The sequence below is a fragment of the Apiospora hydei genome, assembly GCF_038363865.1.
Source record: "Apiospora hydei strain CBS 114990 chromosome Unknown utg000003l_segment0_segment0, whole genome shotgun sequence".
NCBI classification, from domain to species: Eukaryota; Fungi; Ascomycota; class Sordariomycetes; order Amphisphaeriales; family Apiosporaceae; genus Apiospora; species Apiospora hydei.
Window position 1 is genome coordinate 824,206 of NW_027117362.1, and position 24,760 is coordinate 848,965.

Consider the following 24,760-nt stretch of genomic DNA (forward strand, 5'->3'; position numbering starts at 1 on the left):
ATCATTCATTTTGGCCATCGGATCTATCTCCGCACCTGTGTATGTGAATCTAACTAAGGAGGATTGCTAACCAAACTCCTAGTCGGATGTTCTCAGCTCGTTTCCTGACCGTGACTGGCCTCGAATACTCAGATTCAAGGCTCGTAGTCCATGTCCATGTCATCATCCTCCTCATCCTCTGATACGAAAGACATGGAGGCGTCCGGGTCAGAGTTTTTCGGATCGCAGTCTTCCAGGTCGTAGTCATCATCATCATCGTCGTCGTCGTCATCATCGCTAGCTGTCGGAACGTACGCACAATCTTTCACATCATCATCATCCTTGTGCTCTTCTTCATCGGCGTCACTTGCCGGAGCGTCGTCTTCATGGGGATCGCTTGCTGGAGCGTCTTCTTGGGCATCTTCCACTGGAGCGTCTTCCTCTTCCTTTGCTCCTCCTCCCACTCCCACTCCGCGTCCTCTTCGCCATCCTCAGGAAAGCGCAAATTGAACATGCTAGCCAGACCTCGGATGGTGGGGAAGTTGCGAAGACGTCGCGGCACGGCAGCGGAGCGTACATTTCCATGACCTCGGGCCACTGCAACTCAATGAGATCGCGGAAGGACTTGTTGAGCTCCAGCAGAGTTGCAACGGGTGTGCATAGTACCTGCAGCGGAATGCCTTGGTACGGAACATTATCCCAGTCCGCATCCTCCTCGCCCGCACTCGTCGGGCTCTGATGGTCCCCGTCCACGCTATGATGATAGGTACCATATCCAGAATCGCTCAGGATGAGTGTGCCGAGATCCACCGTCAAGTTCATTTCGGGCACCGCGTCCTGTTCCATGGACATGGGCGAGATCCCGGGAGAGGCCCATTGCTCGTGGTCCAGCGGTTTCATGCTTACCCCTTGGTCCTTGCCGGCGTTGCTCACATCAATGCCTTCGTCAAAGAGGAAGGGCTCTCCATACCAAGGTGGAGGTTCGTAGCTCTGCACAATCGGCTGGGGATAGTCGACCGCGGCGAAGGGCTCGCGAGGTCGGTGAGGCTCTTCATCTTGCTCTTGCTCTGACTCTGTCGGCGGGAGGAAAGAGCCTCCATGCGGCCAGACGAAGGCCGGTGTGACCGGAGTCACGGGCACACTCATGCTCATGTCAGCATACGCTTCCACAAGGTCCATCTCCCAAGTAGAAGGGTCGATAAGCTGCTGGACGTCCTGTGGGGTTTCATCGTGCAGTAGAAAGACCTCCATGTCCGGGCACGGTACAATGGGCAGTTGCATCTCCATGTCCTCGAGACCAAACATGTCGCAACTGTCGAGGCTCATATCGTAGGTCTCGAGGCCTGTGACGACATTCATGCAAGGCTTCTTGCAGTTTTTATCGCACTCTCCAGCGGTGTCGGTGTCGAACATACTGAAGTCCTCGTTGTTCGTGGGGACAACGTCCTTGGTTGCGTTTTCCGGTTGCATTGTTTCGTATAGGTGGTAAGTAGGGAGTAGCTGCTCCCCAAGTATCAATAGGATCTTTGGTTCGTGATGTTGTGATGTCCAATGCCAACTCACAAACTCCGCACACGTTTATGAGTGATCGAGGGATGCCATTCTCTCGGCGTCTTGATGGCCGCTCACAATGCGATTGTGAAAAACAAGCGCTTTCTTGTCACGTTCGTCGCCCTCTTTCACCGATGGTCTTTCATAATAAAACAAAGGGCATGTGTAGTCTGGGAGCTCATCGTCACCTTGGAAGGTTTTGTATGCGTTGTGTTGTAGGGCGGGTGCCTATCTATTCACTACATACAGGGCAGGAAGCCTTGCACTATCGTGGCTAGCTCACGGCCATGAAAACAGGCATGTATCACATGTGTATATCGCTGCATCAATCGGATTGCCACGGAACGGTAACCATAGTATCCTTGGACCTACACGAACAGATCACCCTGGTCACAGCCCCTGTCGCCTCAGGAAGTCGAACATCAACTCAAACGCCTTGGGCGCAATGAGATGAAGATTCAAGTTATGGCTATTATTTCAAACGATTAGCCTTCCTCGCACGCAAATAATACAAGAAAGAAAATGAAGAAAATATAAAGGAATGCTCACCCAGCTGGCAGATCCTCCACCGTCTCGACCACCTTGGCGCCCGTTAGATTCCCCCGTATCTCGCCCAACTGCCCGTCGCAGTTACCACCGCAGGCCGAGACGTCGTACCGCCCCTGGACGATCTGCACGGGCGCCGTGATGTCCTCGTAAGTGATATTCGTCGCCAGCAGCGAGGGCAGCTCCCCCACAGCGAATGGCTCGCTGCCGCGCTCATGCGTCCACTCCGCGACGCGCCGCTCGTAATCGCCGTCGTGATAGTAGATGTACGCGTCCGCGTACCGGTCGGCGGTCGTCAGGTAGCCCGCGTCCAGCGCGCCCCAGCGACGGGGCCGCTGGTCGCGGGCCACGCGCAGGCCGGCCCCCGCGAGGAACGGGGCAAAGTGCGAGAAGCCGCCTGCGAACCCGGTGAGGATCAGGGCGTCGATCGCGTTGCGGCTTTGGTTCGAGGCGGCGGCGGCGGCGGTGAGGTAGGCGCCGTAGCTGTGGCCTATGAGGACGGTCTTGCGGGCGGGAGTGGGGGCGGTGGAGGCGGTGCGGATGTGGGATACTAGGGAGCCCAGGACGGCGACTTGGACTTGGAATTGGGCGTCCGTTAGGGAGTTGACCCTGAGGGTTCGTGTTAGCTGGGACATGAGACTGGCGGTGGCTAATGCCTCGGGGTGCTCTTGTCTGTCAAAATCTTACCTCGAGGACGAACCCACGCCTATCCGGTCATAGCTCAGAACCGAGTAACCAGCCTTGACCGCGGCTTTGACGAAGTCGTTCCTCTCCGAGCCGGGAAAGTCGGGTTGCCAGTACCTGATGACCGGGTCAGCATTCCTTTCCATCTGCACTTTCTTGCACAGACGACTTACAGCTTAGACTCCAGGATCCCGTGCGTGAGTATCAACGTCGTCGACCCGTTCCCGCACAAGGTCGCGCCCACGCTGTACGTGCTCTTCACCGGGGCGGCCGTGGTGCCGGTGATGGGGAGCGGGAAAGTGGCCTGGCCAAAGTCCCGCCGCGTGAGGTTGAAGGTGAGTGCGGCGACGTCCCAGTCGTTGTTGATCTCGGTGCTGATGAGGAAACGAGGAACTTGTAAGGTGATTGGTATGCTGATCTCCCGGCAGTTGTTGGGCTGCGCTGTGACAGGATTGCTCTTATCTGGTAATAGCGCGGTAGCAGGCAACGCAACGCAGCTTAGACTCAATAGCGATCGGAATAACATGATTTCAATATGGAAAGCGATGGCCTTGGGACTTCGGATAGATTGAACGGGGATAAACTACATCTGAGCCGTATTTCTTTGCATCCTAGATGATCTTATATATCTTTATCATGTGGCAATTGATGCAATACTAACAACTCGTTCCGGATATGTAAGCAATCCGCATACAATACAAGCATATCAGCGTAAGATGCTAGTTCAAGTTGCTTACACAGAAACTCGCATGATTGGCCCTGCATCCTTCAGCTTATAGGCGTTGGACCACCGGTGAAAAAGTCCCCTATTCGCCAGGAATGTAAGAAGACCCCCCTTTACCCGTATCGGGAAAGCGGGCTCAACAGGGGTAGGCAGTGAGCGCCGGGTAATCTTTCTGCCTATCATTTGCTGACATATGCAACGGACTCATCACTTGACATGATTCCGTTGCTTTCATAAAGCTGATTTTGGGATGGCTGGTTTGTGGGTAACCGTGATAATGGAAAATGAAGTAGGTACAGGCTCCTTTGGACTGACGGATATGGAATACTTCGGGACATCGTTACAATCTACTATACACAGGCGGGACAACAGTATAGCCCAATAACCAACTAACGAGACATGGGTAGAAATAACAAAGGTGGTAAAGACATATCATTAACGCCCCGTCATGAGCCGCCTGAGCTCATCCGCATACAGCCCCTTGAACTTCTGAATCTCCAGTTCCGCATTCTCCGCCGGAGCAGCCAACGCTGTGTTGCTGCACCGGTAGCCGGCCGCGAGGCAGTCCCACTCGTCCTCGACGAGCCGGACGACGTCGAGCACGGCGTCGAACCCGCGCGCGCGCATGACGGCGTAGAGGAGCGGGTGGCAGTCGCGGTAGACCTTGCGCGCGAGCCGGAGCACGGGCGCGACGGCGTTGTGCCGCCGGTCGCGGTAGCCGCTGCCGCAGTAGCGGATGTAGCGGCTCACGAGCCCGGTCTGGATCTCGAAGCGCGCGAGCCCTGGCGCCGCGTCCCGCAGCAGCGCCGCGGCCGGCAGGTTCGTGCTCGTGTGCGAGCGCGTGTCGGCCCAGTCGCGGATGGCGACGCGGCGCAGCAGCGCGACGCGCGAAGGGCTGAGCTGCATCAGGAACGCCGCGAGCGCGAAGCCGTCCTGGGCGACGAAGCGCTGCCCGTACAGCAGCGGCGCGGCCTCGGCGTGGACGGCCCGGCTGGTCGCCAGCAGGGCCGGCGTGAGGCGGTAGTCGCCGTTGCGGTCCCACTGGTCTGCCGTGGGCCCGTCGGCCGCTTGGGTGCACCAGCTGTGGTACGTCGAGAAGGGGCTGCAGTGCTTGGCGATGCGGCGGTGCGATTTGCCCTTGGCTTCCAGGTAGACTGCTCCCCGGCTGTCCGTCAGGACCATGGAGTAGATAATGTTCCTCAGCTCTGCCGGAAGGGACTGGAATGGAAACGGCTTCTGCTGCTTCTTGGGCTTGACGGCACGCTTCCGTTTCTAGAAGCAGCGTTAGTCCAAGTAGAGCAATTGGCAATTGTAGGCACTCGGCTCACCTTGTGGGGCTTGCCGAACTCGCCGTCGTCGTTGTCTTCTTCTTGCTGTTCGTCCGTCTCGGCATTGCAGAGAAAATCATCGTCCAAGTCAGTCTCTACATAGGACACAGCAGCGCGCTTTCTCTTGGAGCACCGCACTGCCGGAGAAGTCTGGATTTGAAACATGGGTGCTGTAAACGACATGGTGGATGGTCTTGCTAGTTATGTGCCAACTGGGTTGGAACAGCTGACAGCGGGGTTCTAGAGCCGATGCCGAGTAGGTGGTGTGTCTGGATTGAATAAATTCGTTTGAGCCTCAATGTTAAATAGCATAGTAATGCTTATAAAATGATTTTCATGTCCAGAACTTGAGGCGAAATGATGTGCTTTAATATGCTCGTAGATTGCTCCATTCCATGGCTCTCAATGGTGTTGCTGCCTGGCTTCTGCCTGCTGTTGGTGCAAGGCTCCATTCGCTGCCTCCGTGTTAGTGCCCCACTAACCGCTTTTGAACTCCCCTTTATGCGTCAGCCGAACACCAAGCAAATTTGAACTTTCCACTGGACACATGCACTGAAAGAACAAGAGGTAGGGCAGAGTGTCATTATGGGATAAGTAAGAAAAAAAAAGGAAAAAAAGGAAAAGGAAAAAAATGTTATAGACTTTGCTTCAGTGTATAGGTTTTAAGTAAACCACTGCTGTACATTTCTCTCTACTCTTACAACTCTGCTACGTCCCACCATCCCGTCTCGATAGAAGTGAAGTGCCTTACGGTGTATAAAATATGACCAACAGTTGTTTCTCATATCTCAGAAACTCATTTGAGCCATCCAGTCTCGAAACACTGAATCATAATAAGTTGTCGCTGACTCGGTGCAAACTCAACAAGCTAGCATCTTGCAATTACATGTTCAGGCCATCGTGCGTAGTGTAGTTTGACTCTATCCTGCTCTAAGGTAGCCAAAGCTCAACACCAACACTAAGTCAATGCTATAGTCCGCTCCACCTCACTACTGAATCCCTTAGTTCACATACCTTCCAGCCCATAGAAGTATGGACGAGCGTTTCCATCATGCCACCGCGTCGGCGCAGTCACCCCAACTCTCCTAAGTTGGACCAGCCCTCACGGGCACAGTTTGGGGGGTCTGAATGGAGAAGGGTTTGAAGTTGGCCATTGCCAACCCGGTAGCCTATGTGGCCACTTGCAGCCTCATCCGTAATTGGGGGCCAGTATGGAACGTCACCGGAGAGCTTTTGGAAAACATTGCCCGCAAGTGTCCGCCCGTGATGGTCAAATGTGGGTTGCCGCAAACCCCCTGTCGCCAACGCAACATGTGGTGTAACAGCAGCAGCCTACTGTTGGCCACCCAAACGGTTTACTGACTTCTGCCTAACCCCGCCATCCTCCAAGTCTTCCAGTTCCCAAACAAAGCTTCGAAGCGAAGTTCGATTCGATATTCACATTTGGGTATTTGGCGGTTGCGATGGAGACCGAGCTTGAATTGTTTCGTGGGCGGTTCACCACCATCCAGACCGGTCTACGCGGAGAGGTTGATCGAGGAATCAAATTGATGGAGGTAAGGCTCATTCGCCCCGGATGGAGGGATCACAGTTCTTGCTTCCCACAGTGCCATTGACGTACTCGAGAGCAGGAGCTTTTGACCAGACTTGACTCTACCAAGCTGGAACTGCATCAAACGAAGCTCGATCTTGAGAGTGAAAGCCAGACGCGAAGACGGTTGCAACAGGAGAAGAAAGAATGGAAGGCGCGAGAGGAAAGACGCCCATTCGTTGCCGCGCTGATAGATGCGGATGCGGACGTCTATATGGTAGGTGTTGCCCGCGCCAAGTAGTCTTTCTCAAATACGAAACCAAGCGATAATAACTAATATTGTCTCTAGTTTGACGAGGAGCTGCTCAAAAAGGGCGAGAAAGGCGGCGTAGAGGCTGCCGATGCGCTTCTGGCGGCGGTGCAGCGTTATGCGAAGGAGACGCTCGGCTTTTCGGCCGAGACCAACATCGTCGTGAAGGCGTTTGCGAACATGACCGGCCTCAGGGAGGCGCTGCAGCGTCGAGGAACGCCGTGCGACATTGGACAGCTGCGGGCGTTCGCCAGCGGCTTCAACAACCGTCAAGCCCTGTTCGATTTTGTCGATGTCGGCTCCGGCAAGGAACGCGCGGATTCTAAGATTCGCGGTGAGTACCTAATTTGACCTTTCCCCTTTCAACGATCGCTTCACCTTTACTATCTACAGCAAGCCCCTGAGCCTCGCTATGAAGTTGCATGCGCTAATACTACACCATTCAACCAGAGAATATCAGCTTTTTCGTCGACAGCTTCCAGTGTAAGCATCTCATGTTGGCATGTGGACACGATACCGGATACGCCCCTTTTCTGGGGCAGTTTGTTGCTACTAAGCAAATTGCCGATCGCATCACTCTGATTAAGGGGAGATGCCAATTGCCGCCGGAAATACAGAAGTTGGGGCTTAAGACGACGCAGTTCGATGGCGTTTTCAAGGGGCTCGCTCCAATTGCGACGCGGACAGTGTGGGGACGCAACACGGCCGCCGCCCTGAAACCAGCAGCGCATCTTGCTCAAGACGAGCACTCGAACGACGTGCAGCCGGGGATCTCGAAGACACCATCCGGCTACGCCAACCCCGCTGCACAGTCCTCGAGGCTGGGACCGGTCATACGAGACCAGAACGGACGTCGTGTTGACAAGGCGCTGCAGGTGGACCAGACTGCCGTCGAACGACTCAGGAAAGGCGGGCTTTGTTACTGGCTCTACCTCCGCGGGGAGTGTGTTGCGCAGTGTGGGCGCAACCATGTACACCGCCCGCTGGAGGATGAAGAGTTCGATGCGCTATGGTGGTTGGCGCGGCATGCGCGCTGTTTTGCGAATCGTAAAGCGGACCGTTCCGGTATTAACGATTGTAGGGATGCGAAATGTGTGTATGGGCATCAAGGTCTCTCTTGAGCTCTTCCTTCCGGGAAAGCGTTTGGGGATGGGAGGCCAGTACGATACTCGGTTGTCGGTAGGTGTGCGGGCTATCCCTTATTACTGATGGTATCGATGTGACTCGTGGGCATGTTGGGGTCTGGACGAGATATCTCGGGAGATTGTTTACTGTAGATTGGTAATAGTTGGCAAGCTAGAATGGTACCTTCGGGTGAACTTGAACGGTTGTTATCAACCTTACATTACAATTGTCGACAAGTAACACCACATTGGTCTATTTGATCATTTGTAAGTACTACCGGATGCATTCAACGCCATGCTGACTGGCTAGGGTGACTTTGGGCAGCTGTGCCGGATTCAGAAGGCAGAATGGCATACTACTTGGTAAAGTGACTGAAACGGCCAAATATTAGACTGATATGGCGACAACAGCGACGGTTGATGGCGCCTGGGGTTTCGGTGCCCTTGAATTCTTGGAGCCCCTGACTGGCTAACCAAAGTATGTTGGAGAATACTGATAACAATTAGCGTAAAGAAATATGTCTTCTAAGTTATCAAAGAAGCAATGTGAACGAAAGCAATGCCTTTATCTAAAGTCACAACCGCCATATGAAAGAGCATGCCACCTTTGTTTCAAGTAACAAACCTATTGTCTAAAGTGATATATTCCTCAGAGCCGTAATATATAATGATGTCGAATATTTTGTCTGTACTATAGGGTATTTCTCGACATCATTCGACGCAAGCTTACTGGTAGCCCAAGCCCCTGAACACTCTATAACCAACATCACAGCCAAGAAGAAGAAAAAGCCCATTATGCCTGAGTACTGGATCAGTGATGCGGTGCGCAACCGCAACCGCACCATCCTTACCAAGGAGCAGCGTGAGGAGATTTCCTTCCATTGGCGCACCAGCTTGCAGGAGTTCTTGCTCGAGCAACTGGCCCAGATCGCCCACGCCGACCACATCGACTACATGGAGCGCGACAGCGCGATCGAGCTGATGCTGGTGGTAGAAGACATAGCCGAGACGGCCCACAAGGCCGACATCCGCGAGATCTTCGAGCAGTTCGGCTCCGTCGCGCGAATGTGGTTCCCCCACGGACCGGGAGACCGGCCGGTGCATGGGTGTTGCGAACGTCACCTTCGCGGAGCGGACGGGCGCGACCAACGCGTGCAGGCAGATGAACGGCTACAGCTACGAGGGCCGCAGCATGAGCGTGCGGTTCGCCATGTGGATGGACGTCGACTGGCTCAAGCCCGACGCCGGGTTCCCGGTCAAGTATCCCACCGCGCACGAGCTCCTGGTCCGGAGCCCCGCGCTGCGGGCGAGCGTCGCGATGCAGGAGATCGCGGAGGACGCGACGTACGCGACCGTCGTCCTGACCACCTCGTGGCCGCTGGACGACAAGTGGAAGGCCGAGCTGGAGACCTTGAAGAACTGGGCGCCCGGTGACGAGGAGGGCTCGCGCGTCCAATTGGCGTATGCTACTTCCTACGAAGAAGAAGAAGAAGAACAGAGCACGCCCACCACGCCCGACCCCCGAACCCCCGAACCCGAGCCCAGCGCCCCCCGCCCCCTCCCCGCCCTCACCTTCGACCAACGCGAGCGCCTCGCGGCCCACTGGGTCGACGACCTCCAGCCCGACCTACTCTACTGGCTCTCGCATTTTGCGAACCTCGACGTCGCGCGACCGCCGCCGCCCAAGCCCGCAAACCACCGCCTGACGACCCTGCACGTCACCAACGTCTCCCTGCTGCAGCCCGCGGCCGTGCGCGAGCTGTTCGCGGCCTTCGGCCCGCTCACGCACTTCTCCATGCCCGCGGACTCGGAACGGGGCGGCGCGCCCCACGGCTACGCCTACGTTGCCTTCGCGGACTGGGCCGCGGCCGTCGCGGCGTGTCGGGGGCTCGACGGGCACGGGGACGGGCACGTGCTCATGCGCGTCGCGTTCGTGCACGAGCTCGCCGGGCTGCTGGTCGAGTATGGCTTCGGCGACGGGGGCGGGCTGGTGGTGCGGGAGCCCGCGCTGCGGGCCACGGTCGAGCTGCGGGGGGTGTCGACCGCCGCGACGTACGCCACCGTCGTCGTGGCTACGTCGTGGGAGCTCTCGGAGGAGCGGAGGCGGGGGCTCGAGGAGGCGAAGAGGTGGGTGCTCGGTGAAGAGCTGAATGATCGGATTGTCCTTGCGTATGAGACGTGCGCGCCGCCTAGTCAGTAGACGGGGCAGGCCAGTGAGGCGAGAGAAAGCCCAGTAACCCTGCTGTATCTACCGTGGTAAGTAATGTATAGGGGCTGATACAGCCAGATGGATTGGTGGTAGGCTCGACGAACCATGAGCAGATGAAATAACAAGGTAAGTTAGTATAATACATCTGTAAATGATGACACGAGTAGAGAAATTTGTATATGAAAGAAGTGACTGGAACAGACCTGCTCCCAAATTTTGAGACACAATATAAGCAACCAGGAGGAAAAAGTAAGTATGCTTGATTATCATGGATGTGTGTGTGTGTGTGCTATATTAGTATATAAACACCCCGATGCGCAATACTAAACTACAAAGGAGTGCCCCTTCAAGGGACATATACGAGACCCACAATAGGGGTGACTCAATTATCGTATCTTCAACTCCAGAAATGTAGTGACCCAGCTTCTCGAGGTGATGGGGTTGCGTTTTTGCTTAGTATATGAGGACGACGAAAAGACGGCATGCTGAAGCCAAGAAAAGGCAATAGCTACGGAGTATATGCGTAGCTAATGGAACTGGCAAGCAGTGTTCGCCGAGTTGCCTGCCCGCGCGCAGACCCCTGACAACCAGGGGTAAATCCTCGTCCATCCGCGTGACGGCCTCTTTTAGCAGGACTCGGATTTGTGCCAGTGGGCTTGATAAAACCCAAGACCCTATTCTGACGATTCCGGCTTGTCCTGCTGTTTCTTGCTCTTGCGCTTAGCTTCCATCTTCTTCATTGCTTGTGTCTCTACCCAAAGCCCGAATAGTCCTGCCGTTGCCCCAGCACATATACGTCCTGCATTTGCGAAGGCCCGTTCCGGGTACGATTCGGGCGGTGGTGGTGTTGGCTTCTTTCCTTTTCTGACTTGAAATTCAACGAGTCCGACGAGTTTGATAGACAAGAAATGCCCTGGATGTGTGGCGGTTCGGGCAAATAGCCTGCCGTGCACCGCGGCGAACAGGAGTCTCATGGGAAGCATGCGGGGTAGAGCTCGTAGGGAAGGAAGACCGGGTTGGGTAAGGTGGCGGGCGTCGAATGGGAAATGCAGGTTATTATGTCTACGCACCCGAAGCAAGCAAACAGCACCCCTATCTCCCTTTGCCCCCTGGAGCGCCACATATTGCTTCTCGTTGCAGCGTGGCTGGTCGCTGCTGGCCTGTAATCATCTCGTGGGCGTCTGTCTGCATATGCATCTACACTACACACCGCCATGCATTGTAACCCAGCAGCTTGGTCCTCAAGTGACAATACGAACTTCTGTCATAACTTGGCAACAAATTGCCCTCCACGTTGTTAGGCTACCCTCAATGCCACCTTTGTTCAATGCAATCAGCCACTATGGGGGAGGGTGGCGTGTGGCTGGTCCGAGGAGCCGGAATCGCAGATTCGCAAAAGCCGGTAGCTTCGAAGCAAGCACTATAATTTAACCTAGAAGCTAGAGACGGAAGCGGCAACAATCGTCAGGCACGCCGAAGTCTATTCTACCGGAACTCGTGTTCGCAATGCATAGCTGTATGACGTAGGTCTCAGAAATAAGGAAGGGAGGTTTCAGGTTATCGCTGCAGGTAGCGTGCGCCATGTGCGTAGTAGACGCAGCGGCAGCGGCAGTAGTCGTAGCCGTAGCAGCTGAGGTTTAGGTAGCTAGCTGGAGGTAGGTAGTTGGTGGTGGGGTCCAAGCTTTCCACTCGTCAACCGTGCTACCGTACAGGACCTTGCCCAGAGCCAATTGATCGCCGCCAATTCCCCAGCCACGGGTTTAAAAGAAAAAGAGGGCCGGCCTCGGGGGAGGGAAGGAAAAATGGAGGGAAAGGACGAGCTTTCTTGACGGGCAGCAAACAGACGCGTCCGGGGACTGGGCTGCAGGCGGCCGGCCGATAACACGACAGACAGGAGATCCGACTGGTCATGTTCTATCGGCAATCAATACGAGACTGGGTAGATGCCAATGCCATGCATCCTGCAAGAGATGGGCATTAGCTTGATCAGGATCAGAGGAAATCGGCGGGCTGGGAGGACAAGGCAGGGTGGAGCCGTCAGATTGGGTGAGAGATCAGCGACCGCTTGAACTTGGTTGATCTGGTCGGTCGGGTCCTTCTGCCAGGCCTTGCCCGACTTTGGGCCTGGTGTTTGGTGCTTGCTGAGCTTGGATCCCCAGCCGCCGCCTATTCCGACACCAACCTCCCGTTTAGACGGCCTTTCGTATTTCACACCCCCCCGAGGCGATCTCCCGCCGATTACGAGAATCTTCTCTCTCTCTTTCATTTTCCCATTTCTCTCTTATCTCGACTTGAACTTGAAACCCATCAACCCTAGACCTAATTGGAAGTAATTACCTGCTCTTGATCATATTCCGGAATTCGAGTTCCTACTTTACAAGCCAGACTCAATTGGGGAGCCCCTGCAGCAAAGTCACCACTCACACAGACTCCTTCTCACGCTCCTCCCGGAAACCCACCTTTTGTTCCTGGGCCTGGCCTTGGCCTGGACTGTTTCCATTTTCCAACAACTCATCCCACTTTCTGCTGTGCTGCCAGCTCACACCAGAAAGCACCCCACCAAAGCACCTACATCCAGTACCTACACCGCGCACGCACGCACGCACGCATACATACACACACTTAAATAAGTACAGGGCCGTTTTCCCGCCGCCCCCATGAGCGTCGCGGTCCAGTACCCTTTCCCAGGGATGCACTCGCCCACCACCGCCTCCTCCAAGCCCGTCCTCCCGCCCTCCTACCACTCCCCCCGCGACTTCGAGAAGCTCGCGGCCATGCAAGCCCAGGTCCAGCCCCCCTACAGCAACGGCGGCGGCCGGCCCAGCACCTCCAGCAAGTTCGACAGCCACGACGACTTCTACGACTTCTTAGACAGCAACCGCGGCGGCAGCGGCGGCCCGCCCAACTCCGCCGCCGCTATGCAGCAACAACAACAACAGGGCGGAAGCCCCAACATGCAACGCGGCCCCGTCCCCATCAACGGCCCAGACCAGAGCCGCCCGCCCGTCACCCGCGGCGCCGGCGGTGCCCAGATGCGCTCGCGGCCCCCTCCTACGGCAGCGGCAGCCGGTCCGAGGAGATGCTCGTGGACAAGCACCGAGAGCAGCGCGAGCGCGAGCGCCGCCAGCAGCAGCAGCGCGAGGCCCAACTGCAGCAGCAGCAATTGGCAATGCAACAGCAGCAAGGCCCTGCTGGGGCCCGCAAGCCGGTCGGCGGCCCTCGCTCCCCCAATGGCGACCCCCCAGCGCCGCCTGGCGAGCCGGCAGCGGCGCCCAATCCCAATCCCAACAACAACAGTCCTCGTCCCAAAACGCCCGCCCCACCTCCTCCGACTCCGCCTCCAGCGCCGAAGGAAACCAAGCCCGCCCCCTGGCCCGGACCAACACCGCCGCCGGCGCGGCCCTGGGCGCGGCCATCCAGCGGCTCAAGTCGCCGAGCGTCATGGACTGCGTGCTGTCGCCGCTCGAGAGCAAAGTGACCGAGTACCTCGGCTTCATGACGGCCGAGGAGGACGACATAGCGCGCCTCGACAAGGAGATCGCGCAGCTGCAGGCCCGCAAGGCCGAGGCCGAGGCCCGCCACGCCGAGTTCAAGGCCAAGCACGACGACTACCGCCGCCAGTACGCCGACGTCGAGCGGGCGCTGCGGGGGACGCGCCGCCCATGCCGGGGATGCGGCACGCGGCGACGGCGACGACGAACCCCATCGTCAGCAACGGCCCGCCCACGACGCGCGAACTGCAGCAGCAACAAGCGGCGGCGCAAGCAGCACAAGCAGCGCAAGGCGGCATGGGCCGCCCCTCGGTGCATAACCCGCAGCACGACGGCCGCCACATGGACGACGACGACATGGACGAGGACGACTACGACGACGAGGACGAGTACCAGCAGCGCCGCCCCGCGTCCCGCCGCATCATGAGCCAGCAGTCCTTTGGCCGCTCCTCGCAGCAGGGCAAGAAGAGCCGGTTCCGATTCAGCCTGTTCGGCGGCGACAAATAAATAAAAATGAGTCGGTTGTTTACGCAAGGCAGACAGGAAACGAACGAAGTAAAGGGAGACGAAGAGATGAGGACTCGAGATGAATGAACGAAACGCTTACTTCTTTTTGGCCGCTTTTTGGTTTCATTTCGATTTTAATCTAGGGGCGGCTGGTTGGGTCTCGCTTCGTCCATAATTGTATTTGCCACTTCTTCTTCTTCTGTTCCATGTTACACTCAAAAGGAGATAATGAACCAACAAACACACTTGGCCGGCAACGAACCAAAAAGTGCATATAGACGGAACCCATGGCCTTACCTACTACCTACGAGATACATACAGCGGAAGCAAAGGAGAGCGGCTGGAGGAGTTGGGTTTACCGGCGTTTACATATTGCATCACTGCGATGGTGATAATAATGAATCAAGTTTTGACATGTCACGATGAGATATTTAGGTTTCAAGACTGGAATGTTTGTGTGTGTATGTGATTTGTGATTTCTTCATCTCTTCATTCAATCTTGCGACAATGATTCTTTGGCACTCTATATGCAACATAGTATGCCACCAACACCAATTACATATCAGTTTTCCCGAGAATTCCAATGCGAGAGTCGTAACGGTTACCGAGAAACCAAGTCATTCAATCCACATCCCCATGTTGCATCGCGCTCTGGAATGCCAAAGTGGGGGTATCGCAGCATCCCTTAGCCAGACACAACACGTTCGACCAGGGCTCAGCCCACTGCGTAGGCAGTATAAAGAGAGTCCAGGCCGCCTCCAGATTACCTAGATCTAAAGCATTCGCCTAGGTCCATCCAAGCAGTTCCAAAGTGTTACGCGCCTCGGGAACCGACATGGCCTGGACACCGAGTTGACGCACCTGGGTACCGCGGCGAAGCCTTTGCAGACCGAGAGAAACCTTCCAGCCCTCCTCCTCACCGAGGACGAACAGGTATCTCTTACCCTCTTGATCTCGGATGGTGGCGCGCAGGATGTGAAGCCCTTGCTGTCGAAACTCGCCCGACTGGCGTGAGTACATCGAAGCACCATCTCCGTGCGGGCACATGCGACAATCGTTCTTACAAGTGCGCAGCATGTCCGTGAGGAACGTATCGGCCTCATCGCCCGTAAGGACCTTGGGTAGGCCGCGATCCATGCGAGCACGTTGTTTGCCTTTGGGTACAGGGGGAGGAGCAGCCGCGGGTGGAGCGAAATCGCGCGAGGAGCACCATACCTCCATGAGCTTGAGCGTCCAAGCCTTGACGTCCCACTCTCGTTGCGGGACACCTCGGACATCGTCGTCGATGAACAGTCCTTCGGTGGTTATCCGCAGGATCAGGCCATCCGTCACAGTACCTTGCCCAGAGAACAACTGGGATGCGGGTGTCTTGGCGAACTGGTTCATGAAACAGTAAACGGCCTTGATCATGATCTTATCCGGGTCCTTGGTCGAGTACGCGCCACGTTCTGACGGTGGGGCTGATGTGCGCGAGGTTGATTGTGAAAATGCGTAAGATGATTCGGTGAAGACGGTTTCGCCCGATCTCCGTCGGTTATGTTGCTTGGGCGTATCATAGGGGCGGAAAGAGTATTCGCTCCCATCACCTTCGGTCGGCGTCGGCGTCTGAGCTGTAGGAGCTGGCGGTGCGCGTTTAACAGAGCTGGGAGCGGGGTTGGGAACGGCAGGAGAAGCCGGCTGCGAATATGATGGTGGTGGCACCGAAGGCGTCCGCTGCGTAGGCGGTGGCACCGACGGGGGCCTGCCGTTTGGCCAAGGGTTGGTTCTCTCACCGACTGAAGAGAAGGCATATGTGCTCTTCCGGATAGTCTCGGCCTGGGCTTTCTTCTCGGCCTCCTCCCTCGCAGTCTTCTCGGCCGCCTCCTTCACCCGTTTCTCGGCTGCTTCCTTGGCTTGCTTCTCGGCCAGCTCCCTGGCTTGTCTCGCGAGCAGCTCCTTGGCGTGTTTCTCAGCCAGTTCCTTGGCTCGCTTGTCGGCTTCCTCCCTGATTCGTTTCTCGGTCGCCTCCTTTGCTAGCTTTTCGGCCTCCTCCCTGGCTCGTTGCTCGGCCGCCTCCTTGATTCGTCGCACGGCTGTCTCCTGGAGCCGCTGTGATTCTCTCTCCAAGGCCTCCTTTTCGAGCTTCTCGCGAAGTGCCCTCTCGCGCTCGAGACGTTCGCGCAACTCGCGCTCACGAGCCTCGCGCAAGCGTGCTTCTCGCTGCACCTTGTCCTTGATGGCTTTTTCCTTCTCGCGTTGCAGCCTCTCCTTCTCTTCCTTCTCCTTCTGTTCTTGTTCACGCTGGGCCTTGGCCTTGGCCTCCGCTTCTGCCTTCTCTCTAGCTGCCTTGGCCTCCGCCTCCGCCTTCTCTCTCGCCGCCTTCGCCTCTGCTTCGGCCTTTGCTTTCGCCGCCTTAGCCGCAGCTTCGGCCTTCTCCCTTGCCGCACGAGCTTCGGCCTCGGCTTTTTCTCTCGCGGCCTTCTCTCGTTTTGCTTTCTCCCTAGCTTCAGCCTCGGCCTTCTCCTTGGCGGCTTGCTCCCGTTTTGCTCTCTCTCTGGCTTCAGCTTCGGCCTTCTCTTTCGCGGCTTGTTCTCGTTTCGCTCGTTCTCTGGCTTCAGCTTCGGCCTTCTCTTTCGCGGCTTGCTCCCGCTTCGCCCTTTCCCGGGCCTCCTTCTCACGGAGCTCTCGGAGCCGCTTCGCTTTTTCTTCTTGTCGTTTTCGCTCCTCCTCTCTGGCTTTCCGCTCCTCCTCTTTCCGCCGCGTCTCTTCTCGAGCCTTCTCCCACGCGTTCTTGTGCCCGTCGGACTGGGGTTTGGGTTCGTCGGGCTTGGGCTTGGGTTCGTCGGGCTTGGGCTCCTCGGGTTTGGGCTCCTCGGGTTTAGGCGCGTCGTCCTGTTGTGGTTCCTCAGCTTGAGGACGTTCTTGCCAGGAGTTCTTGGGATTCTCACCTCCGTGAGATCCGGGTGGTGGTCCCGAGTGCGATGATGACGATCGGTGGCCGTGCGGAGGGGGTGGTGGAGGTGCACCATTGGGCATAGGACCCGCACCGGCTCCAGTGTAGGAACCAGCACCTGGACCAGTATGCCAATCGCTGCCGCCTCCTCCAAAGCCAGGCGCAGGGGCACCACCATTCTGTGTTCTTCCCAGCACCCATGCCCCAACGCCGACTCCAATGGTCAGCAGCATCATACCCATCTGGCCCATGCCTTGGAAATTGCTCCACCAGGTCTTGAAAGCCGGTGCCAAGCTCTGGAAGATGACGACCGTGACCAGAGCAGAAGCAAACCCAGCGGCGAAGCTGTTGACATTGGGCGCCAGGGATGGCAGGTACAAGAAGCCGGAGCCGGACGAGTGGGGAGGTATGATGAAGATGTCGTATTTCCCTGGGGGTAAATTGGCATTACCTGCGCCGGAGCTCGTGGTTCGGGGGGTTGGAGCCGTGAGGCGGCGGAGGCGGTGGAGGGCCGTCCATCTTGTGGGAAGACTACCGGCAGTCCTCAGGTTCAGAAATAGAGAAAGGTCGAATAGGAAGGGTTATGTGCGCGGGAAGGCAACGCAGCGCAACGCAATGCTCTAATTACAGAAGACGTAGGGTCGGAATGTCGAGGGGTATCTTGAATCGGCCATCAGGGTTTGTCGTAACGTCGTGAGCTTGAGACTGATGTACTGGGAAGAGGAAAGAAGAGATCAGCTGCCTGTCTAAGTTTTGAGGTCCGAAAATGCGGCGGGGAATTGCCAACGGAGGAGGGAAGAGGAGTTTTTCTTCCTCCAGACGTCGACAGGAAGCAGGAAGCCGAGGCCACCTATTTTGACATGGGCAGGGGAAGTTTGGGTGGGCAGGGGTAGGAGAGTTGATCATGTCCTGGCTTGTACTTATCAAACCTGGATGAGCTCACAGGTCAGAGCCACTGAGCCACGCACGTAACTTACCGGGTTGCGAGGAATCTGGGAAGTGGAAGTCTTGACGGCGATCCAACGGCAAAGAAAACCCAACGCCCAACAAAGCAGAATGCAGATGCGAATGCGACGGTGCAAAGGGAATTAATTATACAAGAATTGTCGCCGTTGTTCTTCTAGCAGTAAATCTCTGATGCGTGATCGTGATGAGAAACAAACAGAAAGAACGGTGAGGTAGGCATGGCGAGCTTGACGAACAAAATTGCGGTGTCGAAGCGAAATGGAGTCGGTTCGGTCGTTAGTATGGAGTCGCTTGGTTTTGCTGGGGGGCGCTTCTGTTTACTTCGTTTGCTGCGAGGCAGCGAGGGACAGTCAGACACCAGCAAAAAAAAAATCCAGCGGCGGGGAGGGGGTGGGTGTTGACACTGGGAGCGGGCCAGCCAGTGACAGTTGCAGCGCAGCCCGTCCACGCCCTCGAATTGGTTCACTCTTGGGCCGCTAAGACAGCCTGCCCCACCCACACCAAGGTGGCTGCTCCCGCTTCACAGGCTACAGCACAGTTCAGCCAGAGCTTCAGCTGCATGGTGGCCACAGCCGTCCATGCCATGTGGTTGTTGGTCAGAAGCGGGCTCTAATCAACGGTTTTGATATCAAAGGCAGATGCATCAAAGTTGGAAATAATCTTCCATTGCTCTCAGTAATGACTGTCTATCATTGATCTTAGAGAGGCTGCTAGGTCTTAATGGCTTTGACATCTTTTCTGGGGCTTCATCCCATCCCCAAGACTAACTAGCACTGCAAGTGACAAGCGTTGTGGGTGTTGTTGGATGGCTGGTGTGGTATGGAGGATGGGCACCTCGGATTCATTGGTCTGCTTCCATGCATAGAACGCTGGTAAAAGCAAAACACCTTTGCTTTTCCAATCTTCCCCAGGGAAACACATTGGCCCAACGAATTGAATTATGACTTGTCGCCGACGGGACAGATTGGGCCTCCCTCCCTCGCTCCCTTCCGGGCCTGGATCCCGTCGAGTTCGACCTCCCGCATATGGGGGAAGGATGGGTGGTTGCAGTTGCATCGCTCCGCAAAGCGCAATTCACTATCACCTGCAGTTATTGAGTGATCCGCGCACGCAAAAAGAGCACACACACACACACACACACACGCAAAGTTTGGGACGCGTCTGGGTCGTCGTAGGCAGGGCGAATCCCAATGGACCACGACGATCGTTCGGGCTCTGCTGTTCGACAGCAAGCAACAATGATCAATGGTGACACCCGTCCAATGGTTAAGAAATTGGCTCAATCTCTGCTTCGTTACAGGCCACGCCTCTATCACACCGGTCCACACCACCACCTAAAGGCACGACTAGCGAGTCGCGGAAAAGATAGTAGCCTCCGGGGGATACGAACGATGGGGGCAGCACCAGCCATCAGCAGCAAACATGTGTTGCTGGCTTCTTCGGAGTCCTTCCTTCGCTGTTATCATCACCGTCTGAGCCACTTGCCTAGAATGCTTACGGGATGATCTGTCGAGTCCAGCTGTGTCCCAAGGCCCCCAAGGCCCCCAAGACCCCCAAGACCCCAGCAACTGGCGCTAACGATTCGCTAGTGCCGCATAGCCCACAGATTGGACGAGCCGGCGCTCAATCGCAGAAATGGCGATCCGTTTAGGTTGTTCATCACTTGCCAGGGCGAGAACATGTGTATGTACGAACGCATCGGCCGTTTCTTGGATGCGAACGATGAACGTCAACCAGGCGTGTTGATGACGAGACTGGCCCCCTGCTCTCTCTGTTCTCTGTGTAATGCTGGCTTGCAGCGATTGGGCTCCAAGCCAAGGGCCGGATGCGTTGGCGCAACCGTTAACCGTCCACCTGTTCCCGACAGGGATCTTCCTCATTCGAGCGACAGAGGTTCGTTCGCTTTGGTTGCTCCGGCAACGCGCCACCAAAAAAGAGGACACTGCACATGAGAACAAAAAAAACGAAGTGACGTAGCAGCAAGCCCCCTTTCTTCGCGTGGCTCGTGGCTGGGCGCAAACTTTCATCCCTTTCTTTTGAGATGCGACAAAGATGGACAAGCCACGTTTGACGATGCTCAGCATGAGGCCAACTGCCAGCAATACTCCGAACAAAGACTTACGCTTCATTGATTAGAGAAAACTGAAAGAAAGAATGAAAAACTACTTGAACAAAGACGGAAATATCCTCCTTATTTGGCGGCGCAAATTGTACAATGGACATGTTTTGCTTCTCAGCGAGAACATTGCCATTGTGCTTGGAACCCTTGCTAAAAGACATCGCGAGTGACAACAATACACAAGGTATGTGTGGTAGGCGTATATGTATACACTACTTGGAATATTGAAGAACATTCAAGTTGTGCAGCACCGGTCCATCTGTCTTACCCAACATTCGAGCTGTTCTCAATCTCACACCACCTCGCAACCTCCATTTGCTATCAGACTGCCAGCCATGAGTATCTCCTTCATTCTCCTGACCGATCCGGCCGGGGAGACGCATACTAAGCACAGCGATATCCATTCTCTGCCCAAAGTCAAGAAGTCAGCACGCAATTTTCTGGAGCATTGCCTTGTCCGGAGATCAAACATCACGAGGACGTTCGGCTGCGACGAGTACAGCGACGAGAACATGGCTCCAATCAAAGAGGCCACCCGGGATTGGGATGTCGTGATCGAAGACGGCATCTCGTCGGACGCCCAGTGGGCTCAATTCCTGCAAGATCGTACTCAAGAACTGACACAGCAGAAGTTGGAAAATACCCCGGTGATAGTGCGAGTCTATTTCAGCAGGCCGGGTGGTGGAGTTTGGCCAGGTAAGAGCAACACTACTGATCACAACGACGGTGAAGTCTAGCTAGGAATCTCTTCCCGGCAGTCGCCTAACGTCTATATTGGCTGTCAACGGTTGTTACACCCATGGAAAGCCTCTGCCAGCGTAGACGAAATTCCTTAATCGTAATGTTTCCTATGTCACATAGACACTATATAATATATAGAGCCAGTAGCAGCAAAAACGCGGCTGGTATGATAGATTCATAAAGACCTATGACTTTCTAGAAACTATGCTTTGAAGGTAGCAGGAATCTCTACATGAAATCAGTATTATGAGGCATTGACTAGGAAGTTCCGTTACTTTCCCTACACAACTATTGGCACAAAGGATCTGACATCGTGCCTGGATCAGGAGATCGTTTACTGGTAAATCAAGACTATTTAATAAATCAGCATTGTACCTGGCCTGAGTCACTGATGCTGGGACCTAGACATCACGTAATAATAGTAAAGCTATCCACAAAGAACCAGAGATACCAAACCCCCTATTCGCTTAGACCAGTATTCAAAGCCTCACAAACCAGAAAACGAACCTGATACACCAGAGGCATCATGCCGCAAAGGCAACAGCAACACCCCGGGCCATCGTTCCAAGCCCGACTCGAAAGGACAGAACGAAGGAAATCGTATATCTACCGCCACCAAGCCACCATATCCTTCTTCTTCACCCTAGCCGCCCTCGTCCAGTCCCTGGGCTCCCTGATCTACCTCGCCGTGTGCCGGTGCTACCCCGTCCCCCACGCGCCCTTCCTGGCCGGCAACATCGTCTACGTCGTCCTCTGGTGCGTCTACGTCCCGTTCTGGCTCTGGAGCTTCCGCCACGCCGCCTATGCGCGCCGGGAGCCGTCCCCGCAGCGGTGGTGGCGGCTGTACAACCCCTCCGACGAGCCCGTGGAACAGCAGCCGAGGAGGGCGAGGGAACGAGGGCCGGTGGGTGGCCATGTGGACCCCCCACGTGCCCGGGGAGGCTCATGTGATAGTGGTGAGGCATCCGGAGCCCGCGGACCTGGAGCGCGGGATTCAGGGTTTGGGACTGGTCGTGCCCAAGGCCAAACATGAGTAAGCTTGGGAGTAGCGAGCAGGGGAAGCGGGGGACTGATGCCCCCTGTTCTCGTCTCCCGTGGAGTTCCAACTGGAATGACCCACGAGTTCGCGGTGGCCCGTCTGGCCCAGTTCCATTTCGTGGGTCACTCCATCATGGTGTGAGTGTGCATCTGGCCGTCTGCTCCGCCCCAATTGAGAATGAACGGGGCGGGCAGAAAGGAGGGATCCGTAAGAGGCAACGATCTGGACGTTCCCAACCTAGTCGCTTGGCTATCGTGATCTGAGGCAGGAATGCTGTAACATGGTCACCCTTTGACGGATCCTCGAACCACCCATCGTGCCATCCGCTGTAAATATTAATGAACGAGTCACCATTGTAAACCCTAATGAACTAGCTTGAGTCGTGCTTCGATCCCTCTCTCTGGGAAAACGTGTTTTCTTCGGCGAGTGTTATTGGATGCTGAGTTCTCTAGTCGTGACGTCTTCATTCCGTAGTTGTGTCGTAATGGATGGCATCGACGCTTGCCGAACCCAACGGGAAACGGTAGGCCGGTCTGAACCTTGAAGCCGCACCGTTGGGAAGAAATCTAGGCCGGACAAGATCCATCGTGGCTTGACGGGTGACGGGTGACGGGTGACGGGAAGCCGATCCCCCCTTTCTTGCTATTATGGCGGCCGCGCGGGCAGTGCCTCATTCCAGGCACCTGTTTATGTAAACTACTTAGCCACTTAGATAACTGGTCGTCTAGACCACCCCTTCAGTAACCGACACTGATTATGTAAGTAGCCAGATCTTCCAAAGAGTTCGATTGTCACCGGGGGCTTCCCCCCGAATTGCGTCTAGGTTTCTAGACACAATGGTCTAGAACTTTGTCTTGCATATATCGACGATGCGTTCCCACGGGCCACGACGAAGTTCGCGCCCTGGGAGTTCTAATGGGCATTGGTGTCTTCCAGAAGACCAGTCCTGGCCCTCGATATTAGACATCTCTTGATTCGTAATATAAATTAAGGATGGCAGGAAGGACATACATACCTGGTCGAGGCCATGCCAATTATTAGATCAGAGATGGACAAGCGAGCAATAGAATTATCTGAACCCGGTTCTAGGCCATATCTTCCTGGCCAACTGGCGAATAGAAAACACTGATGGGATGTTTTGTCAACACACCCCGATCTAGGTGGTTCTGGCCTGTATCAGAAAACAGTGAAAGCATCATGCTAATTTTGGACAAGCCTTTTCTTCTCGGTCAACTGGGTTCTGGTTCTAGACCATGCCCCTTTTCTCAAAAGAAGTGAGTATGTAGAAGTTGGCATTCGAGGCTGGCGGGCAGGGAGCAACTAATAATAGATGCTAAATCAATCAATCAGGGAGATTAACCAACATATTTGAAGACTGCCATGTGAAGACGATGCATAACGAACACTGCTGGACCCGCTCCATGATTTAATTGCATGAACGTGTCATGTACCGACTTGTATTGCCGCCTCCCTAGTCAATCACAACGGCGAGGCGTCCCGCCTCAAACCTTATTATTCATCGGCCTCACACACACACAAAGTCGACATGGCTCGATCTTGACGTGTAATTGACGCGGACCGCCGTCCGGAAGGCAGCCCACCCCACGATGCGTTAGTCACTAGCGGGCGCCCCTGCCGTCGCCTTGCCATCGCGGCCGCATGTCGCCGACGATTGCATCGCCGGCAATCGTGGTCTGTTAGTGCATGAGGCCAGGGTCCCCACCCCAGATTGCGCCGCAAGACAGGGATCTCCCTACCGCCCCTACCAACTACCCCGTCCAAACATACGACTACCATAACGAGGGGTGGCCTTCGCCATTTGCGCGCCGGTCGAGAACACACAGGGGAAAACCAACGGGCTGCGAACCAATGAACCCATCAGTGGCAGCGCCAGTAGTCTCGATCCTCGGTGTTCGGGAGGCCTAGCCAAGATGTTCCTTGCAGAGATTGCCACCCGAACTGCCAGAATACCTGGCCAAGACTTTTAATAAATAGCCAGTGACTGACCATCAAAGTTACATCGCGCGCCCAGGAAACCAAGCACACCCACTCTCCAAAGTTAAACCACCAAGTTTGTTCCCAGTTTGTTTCCGCCCCCTAGACCAGGTACAGTGTCATATATATTACCACCCATCGACGTGGGCATTAGGAGAGAGACGCTTCATACTCTACATAAGGATGACACGCCTCACCCAGCCGACCCGCCTCTCTACAGAATCATCACTCGAAAGCCAAGTGCGCATCCTCTTCGAATCGCTGCAGGAACAGAGCCAATCCCCGCCCGCCCAAACTCAAACCCAAAAGAGCGGCGACTTCAACTTGGACGGCAACGTCAACGGCTGCAACCCTGTTGCGAAACATACCAGTGATTCCCTGGCTCGTCTTGTCATCTGGACGTGTATATACTGGGACCTCGTCGTCCTCTTGCTCGTGGCAGTGGGTTCGGTGACATACTCGACTGCCTTCAGCGAAGCCGGACAGAAAGCCACACAGCTCTTTATAACTCGGGTCATCAAGTCCGTCGCATATCAGACCGTCTACCTGGGAGACTAGTCGGACAAAAAGCAGCAATCATGGAGGACTCTATGAACCAAAGTCACGGGTCGCGACAGCAGCCTGGATCCCAAGACAGGGCCGGCATGCCCACCCGCGGCTTCCAAAGCTCAAGGCCATTCCAATTCCAACCGCAACCATTGAGCCTCAACACGAGCGCCGAGGCCAAGTCTTCGTCGAGGCACTCCGCGTCGTCCTCGATCTCCTCTTCCTCATCAGCGGGCTCGACGTTCTCCTCGCTGCCCACGTCGCCGACGCTGCTGTCGCCCACATCCACCCTACTGTCGCCCGCGTCGTCAATAGACTCATCCGCCGCCACCACCACCCACATCCACAAAGCGCCCGACGGCAGCCTCCTCATGAACCGCGACTACATGAGCCCCGCCAGTCCCGTCGGTGAGGGGTTTCTCGACCCGCGGGCGACGA

The 24,760-nt window shown here is 55.8% G+C and overlaps 9 protein-coding genes across 9 annotated transcripts; 4 read left to right on the top strand and 5 right to left on the bottom strand.

Annotated features, from left to right (window-relative positions):
* Nucleotides 1–134: 134 nt before the first annotated feature.
* PG997_002059 (uncharacterized protein) lies at nt 135–1,449 on the bottom strand (the record flags this gene model as incomplete). Its single annotated transcript, XM_066806374.1, has 3 exons — nt 135–276; nt 309–494; nt 557–1,449. 3 exons carry the CDS (start codon nt 1,447–1,449, stop codon nt 135–137), a joined length of 1,221 nt encoding a protein of 406 aa, XP_066673670.1.
* A 471-nt stretch (nt 1,450–1,920) lies between these two features.
* Nucleotides 1,921–3,286, bottom strand: PG997_002060 (alpha/beta-hydrolase; the record flags this gene model as incomplete). The annotated part of the gene is made up of 4 exons (XM_066806375.1): nt 1,921–1,999; nt 2,080–2,685; nt 2,764–2,877; nt 2,934–3,286. The coding sequence occupies 4 exons, from the start codon at nt 3,284–3,286 to the stop codon at nt 1,921–1,923; spliced, it is 1,152 nt and encodes a 383-aa protein (XP_066673671.1).
* A 633-nt stretch (nt 3,287–3,919) lies between these two features.
* On the bottom strand, nt 3,920–4,995 carry PG997_002061 (uncharacterized protein; the record flags this gene model as incomplete). Its single annotated transcript, XM_066806376.1, has 2 exons — nt 3,920–4,756; nt 4,813–4,995. 2 exons carry the CDS (start codon nt 4,993–4,995, stop codon nt 3,920–3,922), a joined length of 1,020 nt encoding a protein of 339 aa, XP_066673672.1.
* A 1,280-nt stretch (nt 4,996–6,275) lies between these two features.
* PG997_002062 (uncharacterized protein) lies at nt 6,276–9,977 on the top strand (the record flags this gene model as incomplete). Its single annotated transcript, XM_066806377.1, has 6 exons — nt 6,276–6,368; nt 6,444–6,620; nt 6,693–6,987; nt 7,104–7,745; nt 8,550–8,883; nt 8,936–9,977. The coding sequence occupies 6 exons, from the start codon at nt 6,276–6,278 to the stop codon at nt 9,975–9,977; spliced, it is 2,583 nt and encodes an 860-aa protein (XP_066673673.1).
* A 2,666-nt stretch (nt 9,978–12,643) lies between these two features.
* Nucleotides 12,644–13,984, top strand: PG997_002063 (uncharacterized protein; the record flags this gene model as incomplete). The annotated part of the gene is made up of 3 exons (XM_066806378.1): nt 12,644–13,055; nt 13,168–13,606; nt 13,699–13,984. The coding sequence occupies 3 exons, from the start codon at nt 12,644–12,646 to the stop codon at nt 13,982–13,984; spliced, it is 1,137 nt and encodes a 378-aa protein (XP_066673674.1).
* Nucleotides 13,985–14,770: 786 nt separating this feature from the next.
* Nucleotides 14,771–17,167, bottom strand: PG997_002064 (Reticulocyte-binding protein 2 like protein a; the record flags this gene model as incomplete). Its single annotated transcript, XM_066806379.1, has 1 exon — nt 14,771–17,167. The coding sequence occupies one exon, from the start codon at nt 17,165–17,167 to the stop codon at nt 14,771–14,773; it is 2,397 nt and encodes a 798-aa protein (XP_066673675.1).
* Nucleotides 17,168–20,336: 3,169 nt separating this feature from the next.
* PG997_002065 (uncharacterized protein) lies at nt 20,337–20,738 on the top strand (the record flags this gene model as incomplete). The annotated part of the gene is made up of 1 exon (XM_066806380.1): nt 20,337–20,738. The coding sequence occupies one exon, from the start codon at nt 20,337–20,339 to the stop codon at nt 20,736–20,738; it is 402 nt and encodes a 133-aa protein (XP_066673676.1).
* A 530-nt stretch (nt 20,739–21,268) lies between these two features.
* On the top strand, nt 21,269–21,775 carry PG997_002066 (uncharacterized protein; the record flags this gene model as incomplete). The annotated part of the gene is made up of 1 exon (XM_066806381.1): nt 21,269–21,775. One exon carries the CDS (start codon nt 21,269–21,271, stop codon nt 21,773–21,775), a length of 507 nt encoding a protein of 168 aa, XP_066673677.1.
* A 2,226-nt stretch (nt 21,776–24,001) lies between these two features.
* PG997_002067 (uncharacterized protein) lies at nt 24,002–24,665 on the bottom strand (the record flags this gene model as incomplete). The annotated part of the gene is made up of 2 exons (XM_066806382.1): nt 24,002–24,322; nt 24,429–24,665. 2 exons carry the CDS (start codon nt 24,663–24,665, stop codon nt 24,002–24,004), a joined length of 558 nt encoding a protein of 185 aa, XP_066673678.1.
* Between the last annotated feature and the right edge of the window lie 95 nt (nt 24,666–24,760).